At 43.1% G+C, this 24,384-nt stretch overlaps 1 protein-coding gene across 1 annotated transcript in view; it reads left to right on the forward strand.

Annotated features, from left to right (window-relative positions):
• Positions 1 to 24,384, forward strand: part of LOC146580345 (glucosidase 2 subunit beta-like) — a 175,997-nt gene that overhangs the window by 150,233 nt on the left and 1,380 nt on the right. The window contains exon 14 of the mRNA XM_085267008.1: positions 21,494 to 21,593. Coding sequence (XP_085123134.1) covers positions 21,494 to 21,593 — 100 coding nt within the window. The remainder of the gene's footprint in view (positions 1 to 21,493; positions 21,594 to 24,384) is intronic.

Genomic DNA, 24,384 nt, shown 5'->3' on the forward strand with positions numbered 1-24,384 from the left:
AGTGCTGACAAGGAACCCTGGTGTAAACATTAAAATGAAAGTCAGTACAATGTGCAGATTGCAGAAATATACATTAAAAAAAATCAGTGGCTTTACCACACTCAGTTTTTCGACATCTGTGAACTACTAGACAGTCATTCAATTAAAAAATAATATTAAATAAATAAAACTAATAAATAAAAAATACACACATCTTACTGATCTCTGCAGTCAGTAACATTACACATAAAGTGCAAACATAATAGCAATTGTATAAACACACACACAAACACGCCTTTAAAGTTTAAAGGCGTGAAATTGGACGGTCTAGTTCTGATTAGCGTCACCGCTGTCTCGGTGGAGTTTAATAAACTCGGCCGTCTGCTTCTTGCTATCTAAAATATAACCAGACACTGGTGTAAATTCTCGACTGTCTCATACTTCTGTTTAATAAGTTTTCTGTTTGACGTTTAGTCAGCTGTGTGAAAACCAAGGAGGAACCCACCCGGGGGATTAATAAAGTTTTATTTTATCTAATCTAATAACTTTAATCTCAGCCAAACCGATTTACTCACGAACAAACAAAACACTGAAAAAAGCCCAACAATAACATTTTTAGGTTGTCTAAGTGACTTATATATTACGTTTAACCCGAGCAGCGAAACTCCGCGGTGATCTGAAAATGATGTGCCGGGAGTTGTGCCGTTCTCGGCCGCATCAGTAACCCTCGAGCTCCCGGCTAGCTGTCGAGCTGGTGGGTAGCAGACGCCTCTGAAAACGTCGAAGCACTTTTGCAAATATGGGATATCTTGATAAACCGAGCAGATATTTGATGTTTACACAACTACTTTCTCGCCTGAAAATATGTTAAAAGTTTATTTTGTGACCCAGAAAGATTAGTATGAGTAATTTTAAAACTTAGTAGCGGCCGCCATTGCTGGAAACTGGAGTTTGGCTGGGCCGCGCTATGAATTCTGGGATATGGTAGTAATTTGGACAGCCTTCGGCACGTCGCTGTGACGTAATCGGTCTACAAATGCGGCCTCAGGAGGATGCAGCCCATGAATTTGGACATGTCCAGAGTATAATCGCAGCCTTTGCGGTTAGAAAATTGCACTTGATCATGTCGCGATATTATCGCAAATGCGATATATCGTTCAGCCCTATTATGGGATGTCGCCTCACTGTCCTTTTCCACTCTCTCATTAGCCTTGGCTGTCCGTCACCTGACACTTTTATAGGCTGCAATTATGGAAAACCTATTCCATCCACACTGACACCTATGCAAAAAGCTTTTATGATCCACGTCAGCTCCTTCCCTAAGAGGAAGACCGAGTTGCGCTGGTGTTTTTTTCCACTCAGCGACCACACAGACTAACAACTTGTTTTGCGGACGGATAATAAAAAGGTCTAAAATGGCCGTGGAAAATTTGCGACACGGAGTCAAAACATTTTGTCTGCTTTGAGATGCGATGCCATTAGGGCCCAACTTGAAGTAAGACTCGAGATAATTTAACTGCAATTATTCTTCCGTGCAGATACAGTGGGGGTTTTTTCCCTTTCAGGTGGAAAATTAATTGGAATCTAAAGCAGAGCTGTTTTCTTCTTCTTCTTTTCTTTTTTTCCACCATCAACTCCCACACTATGCTCACTTTTGGAGCGTAAAGTGCAATGCTTCACCATGTTTTTAGCGCAGGAAAGAGGAAGAACAGAATGCTAACTGTGAGTAATGTGACCCCAGCGCTTCTGCCTGCCTGTCACTCATCATGGTATGGAAGGGCAGAAGGACTAAACGAAATCAATGGTCAAACACGCCAAAATCTCTGCCAAACAGGACTCGAGGGACAGATTTCAAATGTATATTTATTTATTTTTTCCCCACATTCCAGCGTTTTTTCACACTGATGACTAAGACTAAACACAATGTTGGACTTTTCCATAGAAGTCAGAGAAAAATAATAATGCTAGCTTAATATAAGTTGTTATCACATGTACCTCATTGGTATTTTCTGGGTGTAGGCGGGCTGTGCGGCTCTATATGATGTACTATACTGTTTCCAGAGTGCGTGTAGTGAAGGTGGACTGCTTTCAGCTGAGGCAAGGGGGAGGGGAGGCACATGAATCATAGCTCGCATGGTGGGTATAAAGTTCATTTTTTTATCCAGACAGACCATCAGTCAGGCCTTGCAGGATGTGGCCGGGCCTCCTGATATCAATCTGCATGGAGGCCTCCTCTTTCTCCCTAGAGGGGGTGAGGAGGGAGAGGGGAGTGCTTTGATTTAAACGGCAGCATTTATCACACCTGCTCCAGCATCCTAAAGGACAACCATGTGAGACAGAGAAGAGGTGGCGGTGGTGTCAGAGAAACAGCATTACCATGCGCGGCCTCCCACTGGAAGCGTGGCTGCCCTGGCGATGACATTGCTAATACTCGCTCGTACGATTTTCTGACTAATTTGGATTAGTCGTGTTACGTTTCCGCGGCATTAAATTGATGGCGCCGCTGCCGAATTTCGATTACGGCTCACGGCCTGCACAGTTTGCGAAGTGTGTCACGGCTCATAAAAGTTGAAATTGTACCCTGAGCCTTAACCTTCCTTCATGCTTGGTTTTGCAGCATAGCTTGGCGTTAGACCATTAACTACACAAATGTTTGCGAGGAACAATAAATCAACCTGGCAACGCTTTCTTTTGCAGCTGCTCGCTCTTATATTGTGGCCACACACTGCCAAAGATTTCATAAGGCACAGCAGTCACTCTGTGCTTCCAATTATCTGTAAACGCAGATATTATACAACACATATTCACCTCTTGAATTCCAATATCTCTGTTTTCCATTTAGCTTTCGGCCTCGGCGTCACAAGCGCTTCCTGAAATGGCTATTGTAACACTAACATCAGCCATGATAATGATAATAGAATAGGAGAAAATGCTTGCATTGCTACAAACACTATCCCAACGTGACAGCGTCGTCCATCTTCATAATGTCCCCGCGGTACCCACCCCCGCCCTCCTCCTCAAAGGGCAGACATGCTAGGTACATTGACAAGACAGCAAATGCAGAGCTGCTAAAGTCTTCTGGAAAAGTCCAAACAGAGACGCACGCGGGCAGATCTCTTGCTACCTCTGTGCTTATGTGAGGTATTGCAAGCACTGCCGTTACAATTTGTTTGATGGAGAAACACCACATGCAGAGAATTAATACTGTGTTAACAAACAGAACATTGATCATATTGTCACCAGCATGTCACATTAATTTCCAAAAAGCCAATGTGGTATTGAGATCACTCCTTACAACGTGGGAGGAAATTTGGACCGTTCTTCCTTAGAGAACTGCTTCAGTTTAGCCATATTCTTAGTGTGTCTGGTGTGAATGGCTGGATGTCTGGGCTCTGACTGGACCGCTCCAAAACACAGATTTTCTTTGTTGAAAATAATTGTGTGCTAGAGTTGCTTTAATGTTTAAGGTTATTGTCCTGCTGTGTCATCCAGTTAGTGCTGACCCAAGGCCCCAGTCGCACGGGTCACGGGGGAAAATACAGGATTAAACACCGCCACCTTGCCAGCAAGCTATTTATTCGACCAGTAGACAAATTATATAACGTGTTATACAATAAATACATGTCCGGTAAAGGTACGAGATTCCGGAATGGCACCACTTACCTCAACATCCAGCTGTGAAAGCTGCATCAACCTGAGCCAAAAAGTGATCGAGCTGGAACAAAGGATATCCACGCTATACCAAATCCAGGGGGCTGAATGCGAACTTGACACGATCCTCCTTGGCAAAGCTCAAACCACCGCTACTAGCGCTGAGCTAGCCGACACAGTGCACCATCCAGCTGCTGTGTCCCAAGATCCCGCCAACAGTCAACACAGGCTCTCAACTTGCGTCGCTGGTGCTTCTGCCAAGGACGAGAACTCCTGGTTTCAGCTAGGGGCCAGACCCAAGGCTCTGGTCAGCTCCACTCCACTCCAACCAGCGCCATGGACCATGGTTGAGACGCGCGGTGGCTGCAGAGGGGGCAGGAGGATCCGTCTCTCGCACCCTCACCCCTCCGGTGCGGTAGTATTGGAGAATAAATTCAATGTCCTGGATCCTGTGGACTTTCCTCCTCTGACCGCTAGCCCTCGCCATCCCGCTGTGTCGCTGAGGTCTGCGCCATCTCCACCACTACGCCCCCGGAGCCGCGGCGGGCAACCCGACGCTGTGGTGCAAACTCACCGCAGAGAGCTGTGCTTTACCCCGGCTCCTCGGAGAAGAGGACCCACGGCGCGGCTACCTGGGAGTCACTCACGCAGTCCGGCTGGCGCATCTCCATCTGAACACCCCCGGTGTCGCGGCGCGGGCGTCTCAGATGGCCAACAGCCCCCGGTGGCACTTCCTCTCTCCACGCTGGTCCTCGGGGATTCCATCGTCAGGAACGTGCGGATAAGGGGGGCGCTCACGCTGTCGTTCCCGGGAGCCACTGTTGTTGACATAGTGGACAGAATTCCCAACATTCTGGCATCCCACCCACAGGTTAACCGGCTCATCATCCACATCGGCACCAATGACATCCCCAAACAGCAATCTGAGCTGCTGAAGTTGGACTTCCTCGAACTCTTCAGCCTCCTTGGTCAGTTGCAGGTGAGTGCTTTTATCTCTGGGCCCACCCCCACCTGTGGCAGAGGGATAGGCCGTTTCAGCCGGCTGCTCAGCCTTAACACCTGGCTTTCCTCTGCCTGTATCTCCCACGGCGTGGGTTTTATTAACAACTTTGATGCCTTCTGGGAGAGGAGGCATCTTTTTGGGGCAGACGGGCTCCACCTCAACGCCTGGGGACGCCGTTTGCTGTCCGCCAATTTGGCATTTGGCGTACAGCACTCCCGCACATCGCCACTGTCTGCCACTGACTGATGTTCCCCTGGTCCCAGCTCCTATATTTGTTCCACTTTTAACAGTAATACACAAAACTCTGGACTAGGACCTTTCTCTCCCACAGTCAACACAAAACCCGTCATAATCACAAACAGAGAGCAACAGAATTATCATAAATCCAATAACTCCAAAAACATTAATAACCTCCGGCCTCTTCAAAAATATCAACATCCATTCAACTCTATTGTCAAAAATCCACCAGTCTCAATCAGTATGGCACTTTTAAATGTCCGCTCTCTATCGAACAAGTCTTTTATTATTAATGATTTAATTTTAGATAATAAACTTGACTGTTTATTTTTAACTGAAACATGGCTGGGCTCGGATGCACCAGTTGTTCTCACTGAGGCCTCCCCACCAAATTTTACTTTCTCTTTTTCTATTAGAAGTGGTAAGAGAGGTGGTGGGACTGCATCTTTAACCAACAACACACTCACCACCAAACAAATTTTATTTGATCATTTTACCACTTTTGAATTCCATGCTATTGTTTTCAGCAGCCCTCCAGTTTTATCTGTCACACTTTATAGACCACCCAAAGACAGCGCTGCTTTTATCAAGGAATTCTCAGAATTTTTAACAAACATACACTCAAAATATAACATGATAATTTTAACCGGTGATTTTAACCTGCACATAGATAATCCTTCTGACCCTGCATCAAAATAATTCTTAAACATTCTTCACTGTTTGGATTTTACCCAGCACGTCACGCAGCCGACTCACAACAGAGGACACACTCTGGACCTGGTCATCACCCATGGGCTGTCCACCAGCGTGTCCTCTGTTGTTGACTTGGCTGTCTCTGACCACTACTGTGTGTTTTTTAACATCACCGGTTTTATTCAGCAGGAGACCTCGGTGCGAACTGTGAGGAGGCGCTATCTAACCTCTGAAGTGGCTGCAAATTTTACCAGGGTTTTAGACGAATGCCCCCCTGTGATTTTACCTGCACCCTGCGATTTGATTTTTAGTTATTTTAACAGCAAACTGAAGAAAAGCCTTGACTCCGTTGCTCCACTCACCACCAAAAAGATTAACGTAAAACACGCATCACCCTGGAGAAACGAAGAAGTCAAAAAACTCAAAAGGAATTGCAGGGCAGCAGAAAGGAGATGGAGGAAAACTAAAAATAATATCAACCATCAAATATTTTCCGAGCAACTTAAAATGTACAATAATACATTAAGGAACTCAAGAAATTCATACTTCGCCAAAATAATCAGTATTAACAAAAATAATCCCAAGGTCCTCTTTTCCACCATAGATCATTTATTTAACCCTGATTTTAACAGCTCCCAAAGAACCCCCACAGACTCGCTCTGTGAGCAGTTTGCAGACCACTTCAGGGGAAAAATCAGCGCCATCAGATCTGATATTTTATCTAATCGCGATATGATTGTAAACACATCTGAGGGCTCGATTGTACCTGAGGAGACACTGGACAGCTTTGTCCTGGTTAATGCTGAGAACTTTCAGAAGGTTTTCTCCACAGTGAGACCCACCACATGTCTTTTAGATCCAATCCCTTCTTCACTCTTTAAAACACTTTATGGATTTTTTGAGGCTGAGCTTTTATACATGATGAATTGCTCTCTTCAGTTGGGTGTCTTCCCTGCTGCCTTTTAAACGGCGGTGGTGAGGCCCCTTCTGAAGAAGAGCAATTTGGATTGTAATGATTTTAATAACTACAGACCTGTATCCTACTTACCATTTTTAAGTAAAGTCTTAGAAAAACTTGTTTTTACTCAGATTACTGATTTTCTCAATGATAGACAGATCCTGGAGATATTCCAGTCTGGATTTAGGGTGAACCACAGCACAGAGACGGCTCTCCTAAAGGTTTTAAATGATCTTAGATGTAACTGGGACGCCCAAAAGCTCTCAGTCCTGGTGCTACTGGATCTAAGCGCAGCCTTTGATACAGTAGACCACGCTATTCTTTTAAACAGACTAAAACACATGGTGGGCCTCTCTGGTGCTGTACACAACTGGTTCACTTCCTATCTCTCTGACAGATCTTTTATGGTGAGTATGGATACATGCTCCTCTAAGATCCATAAAATGACATGTGGTGTGCCTCAAGGGTCGGTTCTAGGCCCTGTACTTTTTAATTTGTATATGTTGCCTCTCGGCAGTGTCATCAGGAGGCATGGAGTGAACTTCCACAGTTACGCTGATGACACGCAGCTGTACATCTCTGTGTCTCCTGATGACACCAGACCAATGGATGCCCTTTTTAACTGTATTTTAGATATAAGATCTTGGATGGCAGAAAACTTTTTACAGCTTAACCAGGACAAAACTAAAGTTTTAATCATTGGTCCTGAGGCTCAGAGAGAGAAACTCTTGTCTAAATTAGAGGCATTTTCACTATGTCCTTCGCTACAAGTGAAAAATCTGGGTGTTATTTTTGACTCTGAGCTTGGTTTTATCCCACATGTTAAACATGTAACCAAAATTGGATTTTATCATCTAAAAAATATAGCCAGAGTCCGCCCTATTCTCTCTCGGGCCAACACGGAGATGCTGATGCATGCTTTTATTACCAGTCGCATTGATTACTGTAATGCCCTGCTCTCTGGTCTTCCTAAGAAGAATATTTCAACTTTACAACTCTTGCAAAACTCGGCAGCTCGTGTGCTGACGAAGACCAGAGGGCGGGCCCACATTACACCGGTTTTAGAATCGCTGCATTGGCTCCCCGTGTGTTTCAGGATCGATTTTAAAGTTCTTTTATTGGTTTTTAAATGTCTTAATGGTCTTGGGCCTTCTTATCTCTCAGATCTGCTTTTACCATACGAACCCTCGCGGACCCTGAGGTCCTCTGGTACTGGCCTTTTGATTGTCCCTAAAGTCAGGACACATACTCACGGAGAGGCAGCTTTTCAGTGGTATGGTCCTCGTCTGTGGAACAGCCTGCCGGAGGAGCTCAGGGCCGCAGAGAACGTACATGTTTTTAAGAACAGGCTCAAGACCCACCTTTTTAATTTAGCTTTTACTTAGCGTTTATTTATTTTATGCTTATTTATTCTATCCTGTTATTCTATTATTAATTTAGGATTTACCTAATATTTTTTTGATTTTATTCTTATTCATTTTTTAATCTTCTTACTCTATTTATATTTATATTTATATTGTATCCTGTTCTTATTTATTTTATCATTTTACCCTGTATATATCGTATTGCGTCATATCTCCAGTGTTTCCTCGGAGGGCGCTCTCTGCACCGGGGCTGTTATTGACCGTGGCTGCTGGGTCTCTGGGGTCCTCTCAGCCTGGCTGGGGGGCTCCTTGGCCTCCCTCCTGCTGTGTGCGGTCTGTGACCGGCTCCCGGTGCAGACGGCTCCCTGTTATAATGTTTCCTCACTTGGCTCATGCGAGCCCAGCCCAATTTTTACTCTTTAAGTGTGCGCGTGTGTGTATGTGTGTGTGGGTGGGGGTGGGGGGATATATGTGTATTGAGAGTGTGGGGAGTGAGTTGGAGGGTGGGGTGGGCTGCTTTTAACTATGTAAAGCACTTTGTGCTACATTTTTTCTGTATGAAAAGTGCTTTATAAATAAAGATTGATTGATTGATTGAAAATTGCGTATTCCCAACCAGTTGGCGAGTAGTTGCGGGTTCTGCACCAAAAATCTCTTAGTGATTGCTGTGGTCATTAGCAGATTGCAGAAGTCATCTATACTGAGCACAGAAGATGTGTGCAAGCAGTGTGAGACACTCTCACTCACAGGCTCTGGGCCTGTGTCACTGAGGCCTAAGTAAACCAGGTAGTTTAGTTTTCCCTCAGTGATGAGCTATTTGGTGCCTCAGGTGGTCAGCAGGTTATCTACCTATATGAAGGTCGGTGGATTGATCCATGTGTCGAAGTATCCGTGGGCAAGATACCGAACCCTGAGTGGACTGAGTACGTTTATCTGAGTGCGTTTGTTAGATAGCAGATCAAATAATGTGACGGGGCGAATCAGACTCGTAGTAGAATGTGCTTTGAGCGCTCAAATTGAGTAGAAAGGCGCTAATTAAGTTCATTTACCATTTTTAAGTCAGTCTGCCCCACTGCTCCAGGCGGCTGCCCCTCCCTGGTTCTACCGGAGGTTTCTTCCTGTTAAAAGGGAGTTTTTCCTTCCCACTGTCACCTAGTGCTTCCTTATAAGGGGTCATCTCATTGTTCAGCTTCTGTCTCTCTATGATTGTAGGGTCTTTACCTTACAGTATAAAGTGACACGAGGCGATTTTTGTTGTTATTTGACGATATAAAAATTAAAATGGATTTGGGAAACTAGCAGCTTCTTTTGTTGTTTTCTAATTTCATGCTGCTGATAAAACTGGAATCAGGACCAAAGATTCCTTCAAGCTTTAGCCTTTTACTGCATTAAACATATTTAACTTTTAAAAGAGTTTCCACAAAGTGCTTTGTCAACATTTAAGCAGTTAGCCTAATGTTTAAACCCCCCTGTTTTTCTTTATATCCACAACAGTTACAGAAAACCCATCTCTGGAAGGTATGCCGTCATCACAATGTCAGGCTGTAATAAATCAGAAATATTTATGAAGGTGCCTTTAAACTCGCACTAGGCTAACCACACGGAAACAGATTGAGCTGTAGTGGTACCAACAAACACAAACTAATTTCTTAACATTAAACAATTTGCGCCAAAAGATTCTAAACAATGTAAAAAAACCACAAATCCTAGTAAAGATTTGAAACGTGTGGCCACACAAAACCAAAAGAGGAAGAAAATGCATTAAGGGAGTGACGGTGTCCTATTAATAAAGATGCGTTTTCCTGCAGACAGAGGAGGATGGGATGATTTAAATGTATCTGCGAAGGAGGACGGGATCAGTCGAGGGGTCATCCAATGAGTTTTTGTTTTGGGACTCCGGGGAAATCAGGTGGCCACGCAGTCAGGGTCATGGGGGCCAGCGTATGTTGCCCCGCAAAGTTCAAGGAGCTGGGCCTTCTATTGTGCCGGGGTCAGACCGCTCTACACTCATCATCATTGAAAGCACACGAGGAGGGAGGGAACAAAAAAGCATTGCAGGGGCCGGCGAGCAGCTTGTTTGCTCACCCTTTGCCCTTGGAAACACGCTGTGTTTGACAGTCCAAGCTTGGAATGCGCCCAACATCCAAAGCTGAAAACAGGATAGACAAAACAAGAATAATAATAACTCCTAGACACGCTGCTGGGCGACTATAAGCAGACAAGCCATAAAAGAACAGTGGAAGACTACAAAGGGAAGATTTACACCACACCTATGACTCAGGCTCACACTTTCAAAATAGGGAAATGTAATAAGGAAAGGTTATAAATGTTGCACTATATGAATATTATGATTGAAGCTGATGCATGGGCTGTAGAGGTAGGCGCAGATTGTGCTAGTGTGCTATCGAGTCAAGGGAGAAAAAGAAAGAGTATTGTGAAACGGGGGGAAGAGAAAAAAAAAGGCTATTAGTGTTGTCAGTTACTCCTGCTGGTTCATATCGCTCAGTATTCAAACCCACAGGTCTCCCTTGAACTGCTTTATTGAACAGTAGATTTTCAAACAGAAAACAGTGGAGAAGTGAGGTAGCCTAGCAACATTGAAACCACAGTGAATGACTGTGTATGCCCACTGCGAAGGAGCCAGGCAGTTGAAATGACAGCGCAGAGCAACCCCAGAGAGAGTGGGATGTGCTGGCCACCGTGAAAAATACAAATAGGGTGGCTGTTTGTGCCGGTATGCGGCAGACGTACGTATGCCGCTTCCAGAGTGGCGTTTTCTCGGGCTAGCGTTTTCTCACACCTGTGGCTAGGCTCACTTACGTGACCCCATGTTGACCACATGACCACACAAAAGATCACCAGAACGTTATGGAGGAAAATCTTCCCAGATACTGACAAAAAAAATGCAGCTATTCAAATGCCTTCAGGCACTAGTTTGAGCAAATTTATTAGCACAAACCTAAGAAAGGAGAGGCCACTCTTTTCATATGACCATGGTAATATGAAACATGCTCAGTGGATCGATAAGAGTCGGTTCTTCATGAATACAGCTGAAAAGCGCCACGTCTTTTTAGAAGCATTAAAAAGGAATGAGGTCCTGATGGAAAACATATCGCTCCGTTCTCATTTTTAGATTGATTACTATTCACTCGTAGTTTTCTGCAGCGCTGCACACGCATAAACAGGAGAAAAGCACCGTCGCTAATTATCTCGATAGGTGGCCATTTCATTGCACGGCAATCATGAGGGAGTTTTAAGATTATTACTGTAAAACCACTTGAGTACTAGCAGATTACAAATGAACACAAAGCAACTGAACATCGACCCGAGACAGGAGCGATGCACATCGTCGTCTCCCGACGAAATAACCTTACTTGGATTGGTGGCTACGAATGAAAATATGATCTAATAATGTGTCATTTTCAGGGTGCTATTAGCTGATTTTTTGGAAAGTTTTTTTTTTTTTAAAGATTTCACAAATCTGTGTAACGTGTTCATGAGAAATGTTAGGATTCAGAATTTTAGTGACTCTAGTTGAATTTTTAACGTTACCTCCAACAAAAAGGCTGCAGAGGAGCAGCATGCACATAGACATAACCTACATCCTCCACATCTATAATAACCACACACATCCTCATGGCCACGCAAAGCCAGAACCATGAAATATTAGACAGAAAAGTCTAATTTTTTGAAACTTGTCTTTATTCAACCAACTGAAAATGTGTATTTAAAAATAATCATTTCTACTACATTTACTGCTTTATTGTACTCTTTATTTACATTTTATGTGGGGAAAAAAATCACACTGATGATGTAGAGGTCTCAACGCTCACAAAAACTCATCTACCAAATATGATAAACTTGACGTTAATGGGTTTAAGATGTTGTTTATATGTTTAACGCACTCAATATTCACTCTCTTTCCCACTGCCACGGCCCCTCAGCTCACCCATGTCCTTGTTCTGTTGAACTGGTGACATTTAACTGGCTAGGTCTCATGGGAAATGGTTTGTTAAGTTCATTAAAGTTTGGTTTTAAGCCTCCACCTAGACATACTCTCTCTCTCTGTATGTATATATGGAGGACAACAAAAATGAATCAACATTATTATAAATGCAGCAGTTTCACAGCTCCAGCCCTTTGGCAGTACTGAACCCAGTGTAAACTGTAAAGGCTGCTTTCCCCAAGATTAAATTTTGTATAATTTGCATTGTTACAAATTGTGTTGCTTACATCAACAGTTTAATTTTGGGAGGCAGTGGGTGGGCTAGATCAATAGGATATCCGTACAGCACAAACACACATTGTCGCCACAGACTAATAAACACAAATAACTCTTATAAAAACGGCCTTTCAGCCGCTTTGCTTCGTTCAAGTCGCGGATTCCCTCTTAAATTTTGGCTCGATATAGACTTGGCATTATGCATAAAACGATATTTTCTGACTAATGTTATGGCATAGTGTTTAGTCCTTCAACACCCACCGTGCTGCTGCAGGTGGTTCGCTTATATGCGAGCAAATATAACTTGTTTATTGTTAGAACTTAGCGGCATTACAATGTCTCCGTACGCTCGACATCGCACCTGGGTTATATTTACAGCAGGCCGATCCTTTTGAAGAACTCTCACCTTTTTCTAGAGCTAATATTTCCCCTTTTTTTAAAATTATTTGCAAAGTTTCTTGTTGCAAGCGAGTTCAGCGTTAATGCATAATAGTCGACCCGTCACGTGGAAAGTAGGCGCGCTGCATATCCACGCGTGGCAAAAAGACTAATGACTGTTTGTTGCTCCGCTCTTCTATATTTTTATGCGCTCACTTAATGAGTGCAGGGATGCTCCCTTTCATGTGTTCATATCAAAGCCAATCCCTTAATTGTTTTGATAGGCAGTTGTGGAGGAGAGAGAGAGAGAGCGGGTAAAAAAAAAAGTATTTATTTTAATTATTTATTTGTTTCATCTTATCTAAGCCATAATGATTTAACCTACAGAGCAGCGACAGTTCCACTGGAACAAGTGCATAATTATACATTTAAGTGTTCTACTTAATGTGCTCGTTTTCAAGCTGTCAAGGTCATTCCCTGGAGTGCCATTAGTGAGGAGAGGGGCCCTCTTTACCTGGAAACATGGCAGCCCGCAGGATCATACAATAGTACACTAGTGCAGCCCACTCTGACAGCCAGGCAGATACAGGAATTCATTTATATAACACCCTCACTGATATAAGAAATGAAAGACCTATATATAAATATATATATCTGTTCCTAATGTTTTTATGATATATGGTCCCTGCACTTAACAGCCCACGCGCTATCAAGGGGTAATGACTCTTGTGTGTCTGAGGAGAGGGTTAAAGTGATGGGGAGTGGGGAGCTGACACTGTGAACCCCCGATGGCCTTTCTGCTGGGTAGTCATGGCAACATCTAGCCCAGTCGTTAATGAGGCACAAGTGAGCTGTTAACAGAATACTGATTTGGGTTTGACATCAGCCCTGATTCATATCTGTCAGGAGGTGTTGATGAAATATGCACCCCGACTCTGCTTCATAACCGCGCATAAAATGGCCTCGGCGTGCCGTCTGTGCGGCGAATGCAAAACGCAACTCGCCGCGCCTGTCGTGTTTTACAATTCCACAGCGATGACGTGGGTCAGCGCGCTCCACCTTAGGAGAAGTGTGCGGCAGAACAAAGAAGCGTGTCTTCACGTAGCCCGCGTGCTGAAGGTGAGTTCGTTCGTACGCCGTTACGCGTAACGATGCATCTCAGTCCGGTTCTGAAAACTTGCATCGCAAATATGCTTGAAAAAAGGCAATGTGTCTTCTTTGTGTGTCAGTCATGTGAAACAAATGGAAAGCAAAGCCCTGACTGAGCATGTGCCCTTCACATGTTCCTTTGCCTATGAATTATTTATTAAGGTGCTGGGCACCGTGGGTGGTCGGAGGGTGAGAGGAGTGTCAGTGACTGGCACAGTAATGACAGTGCATGGGCTCATCTCAGAAGGCTGCTCTCTGATTGGTGACCTGACATGAGGAAGTAAAGGTTATAGCAATGCCTGCTGCTGCTTCTGCTGCTTTGCTACGAGATGAAACCTTTTCTTTTTCCCCTCTTTTCCATTTTATGGCGCCGTTTCGCAAAATCCAAATTAAACCACCAGCGTCCAAATTACTCTCTCTACCTGCCGGTGCCCTGGCCCCTCTCATGCTGTAAATGATTACGGCATTAACTGCATAGTGAGGGGACTAACGTGCTGCTCCAGACCCCGTGTTAAAGCAGCAAAAAGCATAGCTGTGAGGTATAATTCATTTGCTGCGGCAGCTAATGAGTGGATGCTACAGTGGGAAGGTGACAGTAATAAGCGCAGACATTACACCATCTTAACATAGGTACTGTATTTCATTAGTACTGCAGGTGGTGAGGATTCAGTGTAAGGAGCCGGTTGTTGAAGAAGTTTTTATGAGTAATTTGACGCTGAGCTGGCATATCTGATGTGACAGTTCCTGTCGCTTCATGGCTGCAAATGAATAGAGCGCTTCTGAAGGAGCGGGCTTGATGTCGATGCTCTCTGTAACAGAAACTGATGGGAGTCGCCTCTGAAGCCGTTTATCTGTCGGTAAATTGGCGTGACGGTTGTGTTTTAATTCGACTGTTTCTTGTTGCCAGACACGCTTGCAGTGAGATGTAATTGCTACCTGATTGTTTAATGTCTCTGCTGCGTTTTTGTAGCTTGTCCTTTGAGTAAATGTAAAAGTAAACACGTCCTTTTTTAGGTGTCTTTGTGTTCACTTTGTTTTTAATGAACTACAATCTTTCACTAACCTCGACTAAGCCCAGTGAGAACCTAAAATAGCCGCGAATATTTGTGGCTTCAAGCACGTGGTCATTAAATACTCTTCATTCTGAAACACTGCAGATTCAATCAAGACTTTCTCGTTCTGTCGGTAGTGAAAGTCATCATGTTTAATCACGGCGCTCACATGAAAGCCATTTGTAGAAGAGAGGATTGCATTTTGAAGAATACCAGTATGAGTTTTTTATTGAAAACTCATACTTATTTTGTCTTAAGAGAAAAAAAGTGATTGAACTTCCACTTATCAAAGTAAAGTCTAAACTGGAGAGTCTAACGAGAGATTTAACCGACTGTTGAATTTGGTTTTAGTCATTTGCTGGAAACTTGCACTATGTGCCCTTTAACTGTTATAACCAATGGTATTTAAGCATGCGTCCTTTGTATGACTGTGTGGGTTCTCCCCGGGTACTTCCTCCCACAGTCCAAAGACATGCACTTAGTGGGGTTAGGTTAATTGGAAACACTAAATTGCCCATAAGTATGAATGGGGGAGTGAATGTGAGTGCGATTGGTTGTCTCCGTCTATATGTTAGCCCTGCGACCTCTCCAAGTGTACCCCGATTCTCGCCATAAGACAGCTGGGATAGGCTGAAAAGGATAAGCGGAAGCGAATGGATGGATGGGTAGACAAAAACAGAATTCTAAAAGTCTCTATTTAGTATGACCGCACCTTCACACAACTTGTTGTTGTTTCTGCCTTTTTTTCGGTTCTCTGTCAAGATGATCCTACACTGCCTTAATAATGATGTAACATGTTATGATTAAAGTTTCACGTATGTCGCGATAGAGAAGGAGGGTTACTTTCTTTTTCATTTAACTGTATGTGAAGCATGTTTAATGAATGCATATACTCTATGCAGGTAGTTTGGTTTTAATGCATTGGTTGATGCTTCGTGTCACTGACTTCAGCTTTCTAATGTCTACATAGATACAAAGAAACCTCTGTAGGCAAAAATAGTTGAGGAAAGATTCTAAAAGAGGCCACCGTGGTCTTCTCTTCCTGATGGTCCTCTCCAGTGAAGGCCTGGTCACACACTGACATGCCCATTAAGGCATGCAAAAATACACTTCTGGCCCAGATTCTCCTCCCGCTCGGTATCTGCAGGGTGTTTCAGCACCAGAGTAGAGTTGTCCAAAATGATAATTGCTTCTGAAAGGCTGATTTGTGGCTGTATCAGAGGGGGTAACTCTCCTGTCATTGTTGAGCGAGATTAGCCGTGGATCTTCGGGATTTATCACTCGAGGCATACGGATTAGCACTGCGATGAAGTTTAAAACAGAATCGCTGGCGACCACATCATTTTTGAGAAATAAGAGGAGCTTATATCAGCTCAAGTCATTATCAGAAGAAGAAAAGGGGCCTAATCAGCTCTTTTAATGCTAATTACTCTTCATGAGGATTAGATTATATATATTAAAACAAAAAAAAAACAAACTGCTCTGACAGCTATAAAGTATTGTTTCAAATTCCTGAAGTGACAGTTTGGATAATCAACAACATATTGTAGTCCCACCCCCATCGTTTCTAATATATACATATAAACACACACAGCAGGCCTGTTTGTGGGCACTGGATTAAATGAAATCACAACTCCACCTGCTTTTCAGTATATCAATAGATATCACACCTTAGTGGAGACCAAATTAAATGAAATTGGCTCCCTAATGTGCACGGGTAAGAGGCATGTCTGGATTCTCCGAGGCTTACCATCTCACCAGCAATGCAAACTAGATGTATGGATAATAGTTTTAGCTGGCCGGATACGCTGCTATTACAGGTTTATCTTTGATGGAAGGTGCCTTTTATAGCATTAAGAGAGGCCAGACAAAGAAAGGATTGTAACGCAGATATCTGGAAATAAGATTGTGGACGTTTTAAGCCTGAAAAAGAGCATGGCTTCAATATCTTCCATCATTAATCATTAAAAAGGAAGTCTGGCTTTGTGGACCCTCGTTTCCTGTGGTTGGAAATGGATTTCTACCCTCCGCTGGCAGCGCTAATCTATTTACATACTCAAAATATGTTCATCCACGCTATTCTTCTAAAACCAGAAAAAGACGTGTGGTTTTTTTGTTTGTTTCTCGTCGCTGTTTGAATAGTAATGTTTGGAATCTCTGTAGCTCTGTTCAAACAGGTGCAGTAGATCAGCCAACAAGAAAATACATATAGTAAAGCAGATCATTTAAGGAGACTGACCCTGCTGCTACAAGTGTGAGCGAGCATGATTTGTGTCATGGCTGCAGCTTAAAGCCAAACTGTGACAAATTGGATGAGAAAATGAAGTTGTCACTGAGCCAGAGGGGTCAATTTGCACATTTGGGTTCAGCTATATTGTCTGTCACGGGGTCAGAGTAACATATAGTAATGTTTATGCACCCTGGTGTCTTGAAATTAAGCTTCTTTACACAGGTGTGAACACCTGGCAGTGCACTAGTCTGTTGATAAGTGTGGAATGGCTTTATAAAACGGCCTGCCAATACCGACTGCGAGTAGGTATTATTACGGGGAATGATCTGTCAATAAGATTCCATCTCCCGACTGGAACACTGGATTGTGTTGGCTATATCTCAGCAATAACTCAAGCCTAATTGACGGGGGCCTATGCCGCCTCCTGGGGCACGAGAGAGCTGACAGAGTGAGAATGGAGATTAAGGAAGGAAGTGAAAGAAGGTGAGGCGAGGGAAAGAGCTGTGTGTGCGTGTTAGGGGGGTTGGGGGGCTGGAGGAGGTCGCGATGGATGAGCCGGCGCAGAAGTGATGCGCAAGGGATCGCCGGTCAACTCGCAACGAGAGCAGGAGCGCTGTCGCTTTCTCCACTTGGCATGTCTGCCGGCCCTGACAGCAATCCATTCGAGGGCCTCCTGATGCTAACTGAGTGCTAAAACCCAATCAAACAGGCTCGAAGGAAACAGGCGAGGCGCTCGGTCCCGAGCCGGCTCCCACTTGTGTGAGCAATTCACCTTCGACTGACCCGTTCGGGCGTCTTAAATAAGCCATGCGCATCAAGGAGAGCAGAAAAGTCACACTCGGGGACCTGAAGACGGCCGTGTGTCCGTACGAGCAGGAGAGTGTTTTTGAAATCAGATCACTCCATATTTTCTCTTGTCAAGGTCAAAGGTTTGTTTCTTGGAAACAACTTAAACACCCAGAATAGAGAGTCCTTTATTTGTTTACAGCCTCTCATTATGACTATAATAACAATTATTATTATTTCATGTGTGTCGTTTAAGATTTATGGTAACTTGGGTCAAAAACGAAAAAACTAACAAATTTTTGTTGTTGTTGAGCTTAAGAGCAATGCACTTTACTCAATGTCAAGCTGTCAGCGTAATATCCTACTGAGATCAATTAGGACCACCAATAAAAATATTATAATAGGTCATGAAATAAAGCAGATTAGCCTTCATAATACTAAACGCAATACTCAGAGCAGCTCTTGCTATGTTAATCCCCTGCGTCAGTGCAAGCACATTGATCAAGGGCTGGGTCCTTGTGACAGGATTGGTGACAGATGCACTTGTGCAAATTAAAACAATACTTTGAATTTATAGCTTTTTGCAGCTCTTTATCTTGGCTGATTAATAGAAGACCAACAAGCCATTAGAGGGGGGAGGGGCTGCAGGTTTATTTTTCCCCATTTGCTGTGTGTTTTCCGGAAAGTGAGGCAAAGATTGATTCTATTACTCGTGCTTTGTCTTGACAGGAAAATAGTTCCTAGCTGGAACAAGAAGGCAAGAGATCAGAGCAAGACATATTTCAATAAAATCTTCAGTCAGTCATGCACCGAGACTCCCCCTCCACCCCCTCAACAGGATTACAATCTTTTTTTTTAAAAATCAGTGCTTACCACCAGCGCCGCTACAGTTGACACCACCTCAAAGAAGCTGCTCGAGCTCAACAAAAGATCAGAGGAAGTTAGCCAGTAAAAACATAATGAAATGGCATCTGTCACTACTGTGTTGGATGGAGTCCACTGGCACCCTGGTTTGCTTTGGTTTTCATAACTCCCCTTGAAATGTTTGGTGAGAATGTAATTAGCTAGCACTGGGCAGGCACAGCCTCATTCGAGATAGGCTTCTCTGTTTTCCTCTTCTCCTTCCCTCCTGCACACAGTATTAATTCTGACAAAACGGTAATTAATATTTCCCCTCCATTGTTGAACAGGAGAGGGGATGTGATTGCCTGTGCCAGGAACCAAACAAGGGCACTGCCAGGCTGCCCATCTTGCCAGCTTTTTATTTTCGCTGAGAGAAAGTGTTTTTCAATAAGCCAACTGAGTGGTGTTCACAAAAAAGGAAAAAAGTTGTGTTTTTTTTGGCGGAGTTGGTCCTGGTTAACTCTTAAAAGACCATTTTTAAGACACACATGCACAAACTTAAAGGTGCATTAAGTCGTTTTTTTAGGTTATTTAATAGAAAAAAATAATATTATATTCAAATATACATTGATTAGTGTTTGATGTGTTCTCAAAAACATCTATTAAAAATACATACAAGTGGGCGCTCTTTTGAAGACGCTGTCATGTTGCCCCGTCATCTTGAACACTGTGGCCGAGGTGGACATTGCCCTTCCACCCATTTGTGTTTTACCTATGTGACTAGAGGTGGTCAAATATGTAATATTCGAAATGCAGAGGGGAACTCGAAGGTGTCCACTTGTAGTGGAGGAACATTCACTGAACCTTCAAAATATGAGGACTCTTACTTGTGTTTTACTTTTATGGAGAAGAGGTCCGCTTCGCCAAAGAAGGAAAAACACGAAGGAAAAAGACAACGTCACTGGCATCAAAATGTCAACCTCTTCCTCTTCACCTCAGGCCTCATCTCCTGAACTGAAGTTCGAGTTCTAACACAAAAAATGTGCTTATTACCAAATTAGATAAATCAGATTACTCCTGTGACCCTCCCATCTCTGGACAGCTGAAAAGCAAGCTGACTAAACAGCAGCCAGCTAAGTTTACCAAGCATCATTCACTAAGATCCAGCGTTAGATCCATTTCAAAAACCGTTTCAGCAACGCTAGCTAACAGCGACAATAACAGCAGCGCTTACTGACAGAAAAGCCCACGATATCTTCAGTATCAATATCATCAGACAGAAGTAAGCGTCACTGACTCATTGAGTCGTATCAATCATTATAGACACGGCTGTTTTTGACCCGGCATAGGCAGCTGAGGTAAACAGTGGACTGACAGCCTACCTAGGAAGCAGTAGACTCTGTGGTGGATCCAGACTCTTTATTATTGGAATACAGTCACTACTGATGAGCAGTGGCCAAAGCTGTAGACTCGGGAGCAGTGTTGGGCAAGTTACTTTGAAAAGGTAATTAATTATAGTTGCAAGTTACTTCTTCAAAAAAGTAACTGAGTTAGTAACTGTTACAAGATTCTAAAAGTAATTAATTACTTGAAAAGTAACTATTGTGTTACTTAAAAAAAAAAAGTCTAACCCTCTGGGGTCCAGGGTATAATTGGCCATTTTTAACTACTCTTGATTTTCCCTCCACATTTCACCTTTAAAAACTATTTACTTTGCTTTGTTTGGTATCATTCTTTTCAGCACAACCTCACGTGTCTGAATTTACAGTTATGTTTTCATTTTGATGTACTGTATTAACACAATTGATCTAAAATCAGACAAACTTAAAATCTGAGTAGAAAAAGTTCTATTTTTCACTGTAACAACCACAAATATGTTTATTGAATCATATTTTATAACTATAACTAACTAATAGAAATTGTCAATTTTAAAATCATATGCACAAGTTTTGTAAACAAAGTTATTTGCAGCCATTCACCTTTTACCCTCTTTTTTTAATAACCATTTCAAACTATTTAGATAACAATCAGCTGTTCTGCATTCAATAAGATGCCACAAATTATTTGTGCCACTCCGAATATTTCTGTCCACTCGCTGTCTCTCTCTCTTGCCGTCACCCCTAAAACTTCCCGCTCTTCCTAAACAGCCAAATCTCCCGACGTGGCCTATCAACACAATTTAAAAACTGGTATATATCACCTTGTTGCTTTGTCATCTTGAAGTGGTCATGTGATTGGCTTACCATGACTACTTTATTCTTCCTCAGTCCAACAGCAGCACTCATGTGATTGTTTTGCCCCCTTAGCTCCAGGCTAAGGGGGCAGTGATCGTGATTACCGTCCGCGGGAGCGCGCGCAGCTGCTTAAAGCTGTAGCGCCCAGATTACTTACAGCGACTTCCGTGCAACTGATATAAGGTGCAGTAAGCTGAACACAGCTTCAGCCGTCTGTTTGTTGAAAAACAGTAACGCAACTGCACCGCATTTTCTAGTTAGTAACGGTAACGGCGTTGTAACGATAGTAATAAGTTAGATTACTCGTTACTGAAAAAAGTAACGTCGTTATTCCCATCACTGCTCGGGAGGGTGAAAACATAAAATACTGCAAAATATTTAATTGATGTTTTTTTTAATTCCCGATTTATTGTAAAGTGTTGATATTATTCAAATATAGTTTGTACTAAAAATGTGTTTTTACACGTTGTGCCTGTTGGATACATGGGGTACAATCTAAATAATTCTCTCTCTCGGCTGACTAAAACATGTTTGTCCTGCAGCAGCCACCGTAACGACAATAATGCACTTAAATTTGAAGGAGAAAGCAAACAGAACTCTGTTGAATGCAATCGGCGATGCACTGACATCTAGTGGTGAAATTTTACACACTGTACCTGTAAGTAAAATAACATATATTATGTCTTACGTCATTTCATTTTTAACATTTTTCAGGATGTGGGGGATGTGGACAGGAAAGCCAAAGAACCACTACAGTCAGATGGTCTATGAGAATGGAGAGCCCTGCTGGCAAGGAGGTTCACGCAGTACTACAGTAAGCACAACAAACTGTATATATCTTTAATCATCCTTTACAGCCCAAACCCTCTTACAGTAATGAGAGCACCAAGAGGCAGACATGAATAACAGATATTCAAATGAACAAATGGTATACGCACACACTGACAGACTGTCAGACAAGCAGATGGAAGGATGAAGGCTGTGCACAACTCATTATAACTCCACCCAAAATAAAAGATGGGATAGAGAGCCTATTTTATTTGAATTCAGTTGGAGAATAATTTAGTAATTACACTAATGTTTCCTCTTGTTTTATAAGCAGGGTACCAGGAGCAGAGCTACCACCCTGCACATGCAGGCAAGGCTGCAAATCTTATTGTAGTTCTAGGGAAAGCAACAAGATGAACACTTGACTCGACGCCAAGTCAGAGCGGGGTAAATGGACACTGCACTAAGAGAAAACTAAAGGAAACAGGCAAACTGAGCTCCTTCTGTTAACCAGGAAATAAAATGAGATCTGTGTCCCGGTCTGCCTCATCCCGGGCATGAGCATTTCAACAATCAGGATCGAGTCAATCAGTCCTCATGGCGTGCTCAGCAGCCTGGCAAAAATATGTTATGTCCAGAGCCAAGTGATTGAAAGTGACTTACCCCCCCGACACGCACACTCTTTGTCAGTCTGCACTGGTTTTCATGGTTAATGTTGCTGCTCCGTTTGCATTCTTCTGCAGCATTCTCCTCTTCGACATATTCCCAGCATCATGCCCTCTCTCAGCCAGTCTTTATGACATCCATTTGCATTTGTGTGTGAGAAATTTGCTCAGTTAAAAATAAAGGACATTTAATCATCTGGTTTTCTGTGCCTGGCCCCCTCTTCAAATCAGTCCAATAAATGTCATTTGCAAATGCATGTACTCATGCCATCCAGGCCCCCCTTTGAAAACACTAAATTGAAGTCCTTTGATACGACCCCCTAACTCTGCGCAGACGGCATAAATAAAGTCTTGTCAGAAGTAGACGCTCATTATATTTGAAAGGCTGAACCTCAGCTTTGGGTAGCACACTCTTTCATTGCAGCGTACCATCATGTATGCTGGAGAAGAGGCGCCAGTGATGTATTGTTTTGCTGGTGGATATTGGGGTAATCCAAATTCAAGCGGTGCACAGTTTATCTTGTGTGTCTGTGGGGAAAGGTGAACTCAACTCTTTCAGTTATTAATTCTGTGTCGGTGGTCATTAAGCACGAGCTACAGCTACCACAGCCGGATCTAAACCAGCTCCGTTCATTGACTCATTCATGGATAATTCCAGATTATTACATTTGCGATCTGCTTTTTGCGGCACTGACTGTGATTTTGACAGTATTGTAGTCACAGAATGAACTGCTGAACTCTGAGTGTGGGTTAGCGTTGCTAAATACGTGGGTAATAAACCCCTGAACAGGTGACCAAACCACTTGTTTTAAGAGTTTGAAGAGAAAACCTAAGCCAACAAGAACACAACAGCAGTCACCTCAAGGCTATTTATATTATAAGGCAAAGACCCTACAATAATATAGACAAAAACCCTGACAATCACATGACCCCCGTGACCTCTGGCAGAACCAGGGTCAGGGAGGGGCGGCTATCTGCCCCAACTGGTTGGGGAGGAGAAGAGGGAGCCAGGACAAAAGACACACTGTAGGAAAAAGCCAGAGATTAATAAACACTAATGATTAAATCCAGAGTGGTGTATAAACACAGTGACTGAAGAAGAACCAGTGCATCATGGGAAGCTCCTAGCAGTCCAGGCTTATTGCAGCAAAACTACAGTAAGGATTCAGGGTCACCCGATCCAGCTCTAACTATGAGTTTTATCAAAAAGGAAAAGCACAGAGGGTGTTTTTCCTCCAGAATAATATTTTTAGTATATTTAATGGGAGTTTGCAAAATTTAACTTTCATACTATGAAGCTTTTGCAGATTACAGGCCCTGCATGTACTTAAGCATGGTTTGAAATTTTAGTGCTTTTATTTGACTTATTTTTCTCAGCATTTTTGAGCACTCGTAAGTACAGCGCTGACATTTTCAGGGCTGAATAACACATTTAATCTCTGTTAGAAACTGCAACCCATTCAATTGAGGGTTCAGAGCACAGGGAGACTGGGCAAAACAAGCTGTGGTAGAGAGAAAACATTTAATGAGAAGCAGCAGTGATGTAAAAACATATGGGGAGTGAAGAAGAAATGCTCAGTGCATGATCAGCAGCCCCCACCAGCCTACCTGCAGCATACCATAGGGATAGTTTAGGGTCACCTGTTCTGGCCCTAGCTGTAAGCTTTACATTCACCGAGGAAAGTTTTCAGTGAAGAAAACTGTAAAACTTTCAAGGGTCATATCCCCACAGAGGAGAACTAGCTGACCAAAACAAGTCATAGCATATGATGAAGAATACATCGGTATGCAGACTGGAGCAGCGAGGGATCGAACCACCAAACCTTCATTTGATCGATAACCTGCTCTACGTCCTGAGCTATAGCTGCCCCGGTGACTAATCACGTGTTGTGGCGTCACTGTAAAATGTACGGTTTAGGGGCTTCCAGACAATTAATGCAGAATCCGATCTGTCTTGCTCTGTGGTCCCTTTTATGGGCCAAAGTCTAAAATCCATGGATCTGGATTTCCCACAGTGCTGCATAACTGCCTGTTAATCAACCAATTCTTCCACACTTCCTCGTAAGATGTGTTTTCTACTACTGCTGTCTTACATTATTACATGTAGTGTATCAAAGGATAAATCGCCACCAAGACTGAGCTATCGCTCCTTCACCTGCAAATTAAAACCAG

This window comes from Mchenga conophoros, linkage group LG3 (genome assembly GCF_057382185.1).
Source record: "Mchenga conophoros isolate Kocher_MC1m ecotype Shallow Benthic linkage group LG3, M_conophoros_male_GT1.1, whole genome shotgun sequence".
Lineage (NCBI taxonomy): Eukaryota > Metazoa > Chordata > Actinopteri > Cichliformes > Cichlidae > Mchenga > Mchenga conophoros.